Consider the following 5,000-nt stretch of genomic DNA (forward strand, 5'->3'; position numbering starts at 1 on the left):
TCGAATTTATTTTCCATTTATTTTTCATCGATTTAATATTTATAGTCGTAATAATAATAGAATGCGAATGATATAATATCAATTTTATCATCTAATTTCATCTAAATGTCGAAAGTATTATAATAGTTGTACGTAATAGAAACACGTATTAAACATTCAAATTGTATCAAAACATTCAAAACATAATTGATATAATATCAATTTTATTATTTAATAACGTTTAAACGTTTTAGAAACATTGACGTATATAAATATAACAACGTAAGAAAACTTATTAGTCAATCAGACTAATTCGATCAGAGTCTATTAATTGATTTTATTTATTTTACGTTGATCCAAATGTTATTACATTGGAAAATATAAAATGAACGAGTCAACGTCAATATTATTATTTTATTTTATTTTTTTTTTCTTTAAATAGTTATCAAAAGAATCAACGAAGAAAATAAAAGTACGTGAGAGAGATGAGTCGGTCAATCATCAATGATCGTCAATCGGTCAATTGAACGATCTTATTTATTTATTTATTTATTTCTTTTTTCTATTTTTTTTTTTTTGTTTTTTCTTTTTTTTTTTTTTACGATAAATCCATATCGATTCTTCACTTCACGTGAAGTAAAAGAAATACAGTAAATAACACATATTTAGATAGTTTCTATCGAATGAACGAGTGTTCAGTATACTTCGTTTCTAAACGTAGGATCATGAAATGGCAGAGAAAGAATGAAAGGGGGCTTTCCTATCGTGATTAATTTAACCAGAAACGCCTTAGAAGATGCCTCGAATGAAAAGTGAAAGAGAAATAGAAAGATCCTCAAATAAATCTCGAGCTTCGGATCTTAAGCCGATAATTATAATTCATTCGTAAGAAGAAGACTTTGACTATCGTCGTTGAGGATCGTCCGTTTCAATTTTTTTTTTTTTTTTTTTTTCTTTCTTTCTTTCTTTCCTCTTCCTCTTTCTTTCTCACAACGTTTATAATATCGATCGTTATTTACGGAAAAGAAAACAAAAGAAAAAAAAAAAGAAAAAAGAAAAAGAAGGAAAAAAGGACGGGGGGGAAGGGGGAGGAAAAAGAAAAAAGATTTAATTGATTTTTAAACATAGCTCTAACAATTTTTATCTCCATTTCTATGCTCTCCTAAGTCGAGATAATTACGCGGATATAAACGCGTTGTATATATGTACAAATATATATATATATATGTATGTATGTGTGTGTGTATGTGTATATATATATATATATATGTATATATATATACGTATGTACTTACAGTATAATCTCGATTTTCCAATTTGATTCATGATCGTAACATAAAGAGAGAGAAAAAGAAAGAAAACTCAAGGTGTAATCTATGTAGCACCAATCACGATTAATTTAATGATCCTTCGGCCAAGGCCGATGTCCGTTTTATCGAGGAAGTCGTGCATATACGGTCGAGCGCGTAAAGATCACTGATCTTTGATATTTGAACTTTCCGTGTCCTCAACTAAAAAGAAAGAGTGAGAGAAAGAGAGAAAGAAACAGAGAGAGAGAGAGAGAGTGAGAGAGTGAGAGAGAGAGAGAGAGAGAGAGAGTGAGAAAAAAAGACAAGTTCACGGCTGGCGAAAGTTGTTCTTAAACGTAGAAGAAAATGTTTTATCGAGATTATTATCGTCCTTTAAGCTCGACACCTCGAGAATCATTCGACCTCGTGTATGTCGGATCGTGCGAATCGACCTTGCATGAATAACGCATTACTTTAATACTATCGGGTTGTATTAATCTCTTTTATTATTATATTCCCCTAGCTTTAGCGTAGACTAAACGTAGAATATGTCGTCACTTTAAACGATTATATATATATATATATATATATATATATATATATATATGTATATATGTATATGAATGAATATCATGCTCGATAGTAATTATATCTTTTTAAAGTATTTATAGAGAGATCTATCTTCTTTTTTCCTTTTCTTTTTATATATGTCTAAAGAAATTATATACCAATGTTACGACGTGATCTATCTATCTATCTATCTATCTATATTTGATAATAATATAATATGTGAGGATTTCCGTTCAGTATTATAAATATATCGTAGTAAATTTTTATTAAATATTGTTAATGAATATTATATAAATAGTTGATAAGATAAAAAGATAAATTACTTATATGTAAAATGTAATATATTTGTAATATAATATCGTCCAATATACCCTAATGTAAAATATATTATCGTTATAAGGTATAACGTAATATTATACAGTATATATAATATTCTATATATAATTCAATTGTATAAATTTATAAAGGATGAAATGAAAATATTATTAGTCCCATCAAAAATGTAAAATATATATATATATATATATACGAACGATATAAATTGAATAATTGATAATTCGTTTGATATGCGAATTCAAAAAAAAAAAAAAAAAAAAAAAGAAAAAGAAAACAAAGAAAAATAATGAAAACATATAAATTAATCGCAAATAACTATCTGTATTATTGTTGAAAGTAATATACGTGATCTATTAAATATGATTGAACGTAATTGATCCTTCAATTTTCTATTTCCAATCGGTCGATCGTGCACGATCGTTGATATCATCAGTAAGTTAAATAACTAAGTGTACTTACCTTTTTAAGATGGCCCTTGTTAGTTCCAAGGAAGACGACAGTGTAATCACCGGTCGACGTAGCAGCTACTGCCGTCAATAGAGTATCGAAAGTTAAAACTGGAAATGCAGCGATTGGATCCTCACCACCGAGGGGAGTGTTCACGTCCAAACCGCAGAAATCCTCGCCGATAGTTTGTAATTTCTGTAAAGATAAACAAGATAAAAAAAATAAGTTTAAAAAAAAAAAAAGAAAGAAAAGAGATAGATAAAATCGAATCGATTCGATTCGATTAATTTTGATTTATTTCATATCATTTAATCGACGATGATTTAAGAAAAATTAAGACAAAAATATTTCAACGAATATTAGTTTCGAAAATATTTAATGACTATGCAATGGATAATAATCAACAATATCGTTTTCTATTTTACAAATACGTACGTGTATGATAATTCTAAATTGATCTAATCGTACGTTGTAATTATCGAATGTATATAAGTAATATAATATTAGATCGTAGTATGCAATCATCCATCATAAATGTAATTAAATTTACGGATTTAAACGTAAGGATGTATAGATAGTATAATGGTTTGATAATTGATTAGTAAAAAAAAAAAAAAAATAAAAATGAAAAATACAAATGAAAAGGAAAAAAAAAACAAGAGATATTCGTTGCCCGTATATGAGATAAATTGAATGGGAATTATTATTAATTTTCTTCTTTTTTCTTTTTCTTTCTTTCTTTCTTTCCTTTTCTCTTTTTTTCTTCCTTTTCATGTCATTTATATATTCGACGTATGCACGATTAATGGAGAATAAAAATATTCTCATCCTATTTTCGTTCTATATGGACTATATTGAGTCAATATTTATTAAAATATTTTTAATCAGAATTATAATTACTCGGAATTAGTAATAAATTATCAATACGGTAATATAAGCGGTTAATAATATTATATAGATTAATTAAAAAATGAACTGTCAGTATTTTAATTAAAATATTCATATATAATATAATAATTTGTCAGTATTTTATAAATAAAAGAATTTATAATATAACCGAAGATGCAACACGCAGATACATAAATTATTTACATTATTTACTGATATTTCATTATAATTTGATATTCATATATATATATATATATATATATTCTTCTTTTTCCAAAAGCATTTACTTTACAAAATATTTATTATTAATTATTAAAAAATAATTATCAAATAAATAGAACTGTTCATTGATATTCTTACCGTTTTATATATTCGTAAAATATTTCTTTCCGAGTTAATATTATTCGGTGAAATATATGAAAATGTATTAAACATTGATAATAATATTCCGGAGTTAATTGTCACGCACGTCCGTACGTTCCGAACGACGGGACGATACTAATAACATGCGTAGCATCACATTGGTAATGTATACATACATATATATATATACAAATATTCATCGATACGCGTATAAACACGAGTATCAGCTGTTGTATTCCCTGGATTCGTTGATAGGACAACGAAAACTAATGTAAACGAACGAGGTGATTTCATTTCGATACGATTCTTATTATTATGAACGAAAAAGAAGGTTATCTTTCTTTTTTTCTTTTTTTTTTCATTTTTAGTAAACGTTAACCTAACAAATTTTTGTTCGTTTCTAAAGCGGATAAAGAAGTGTTATATTTTTTTTCTCTTTCTCTTTTTTTTTTCTTCCTCTTTTTTTTTTTCATTAGCACATAGATAGATCATCGTTGATCGTAGATCGTAGATATTAACGTTCATAAATTTTCGACAATTTTATATATAGAATTGATTAGATCTAACTGAACGAGAGTATGGTTGTAAGATCAACAACAGAGAACGCGAAGATATTTCTTTCGAGTATCTATTGCAAACAAGTAGGTAAATAAAGTTCGCTTTTTAGGGAAAACGTTAGTCGTAGGTTATCGCTAAAGCAAGAAAAATATTGGACGGTAAAATATATATATATATATATATATATATCGCGTTGGAGGTCCGCAAACGATAAATTATTACGAGGGAGGCAATTAATTCTTGTTGCCTCGACGATTAATCGTTGAGGAAGGATTAGGGTGGGCGAAGACGACTACGACGACGAGGACGACGAGGACAACGATGAGATGCTATATTTTATTACTCTTCGTTCAAATGACGTTCTTTTATTATTATTTAATCTCGAAACGTCGTTAAGAGATAGTCATTAAATAAAGCAAAAGAAAAAAAAAAAAAAAGAAACTAAATAAATGAAAATATATAAATACGTTATATGTCTTTTATAAATGAAATTTATTAATTCGATAAATACAAAGTGGATCGAAGAAAGTTTTTGGGTTTTTAGTTACAAATAAACAAAAAAAAAAAAAA

General features: G+C 27.0%; 1 protein-coding gene across 2 annotated transcripts in view; it reads right to left on the minus strand.

The window, feature by feature from the left end:
* The window catches only part of PlexA (plexin A), a 247,326-nt gene that overhangs the window by 90,513 nt on the left and 151,813 nt on the right, over nt 1-5,000 (minus strand). The window contains exons 1-2 of one of the 2 annotated variants that reach the window (XM_035861545.2): nt 3,870-3,974; nt 2,634-2,816 (exon numbers count right to left, since the gene is read on the minus strand). In XM_035861545.2, coding sequence (XP_035717438.1) covers nt 2,634-2,816; nt 3,870-3,944 — 258 coding nt within the window. In that variant the 5' untranslated portion in view covers nt 3,945-3,974. Of the gene's footprint in view, nt 1-2,633; nt 2,817-3,869; nt 3,975-5,000 lie in introns of those variants that run through there. The other variant, XM_035861544.2, reaches the window with a different exon arrangement.

Source organism: Vespa mandarinia, chromosome 2, assembly GCF_050613455.1.
Source record: "Vespa mandarinia isolate Hongniang chromosome 2, ASM5061345v1, whole genome shotgun sequence".
NCBI lineage: Eukaryota > Metazoa > Arthropoda > Insecta > Hymenoptera > Vespidae > Vespa > Vespa mandarinia.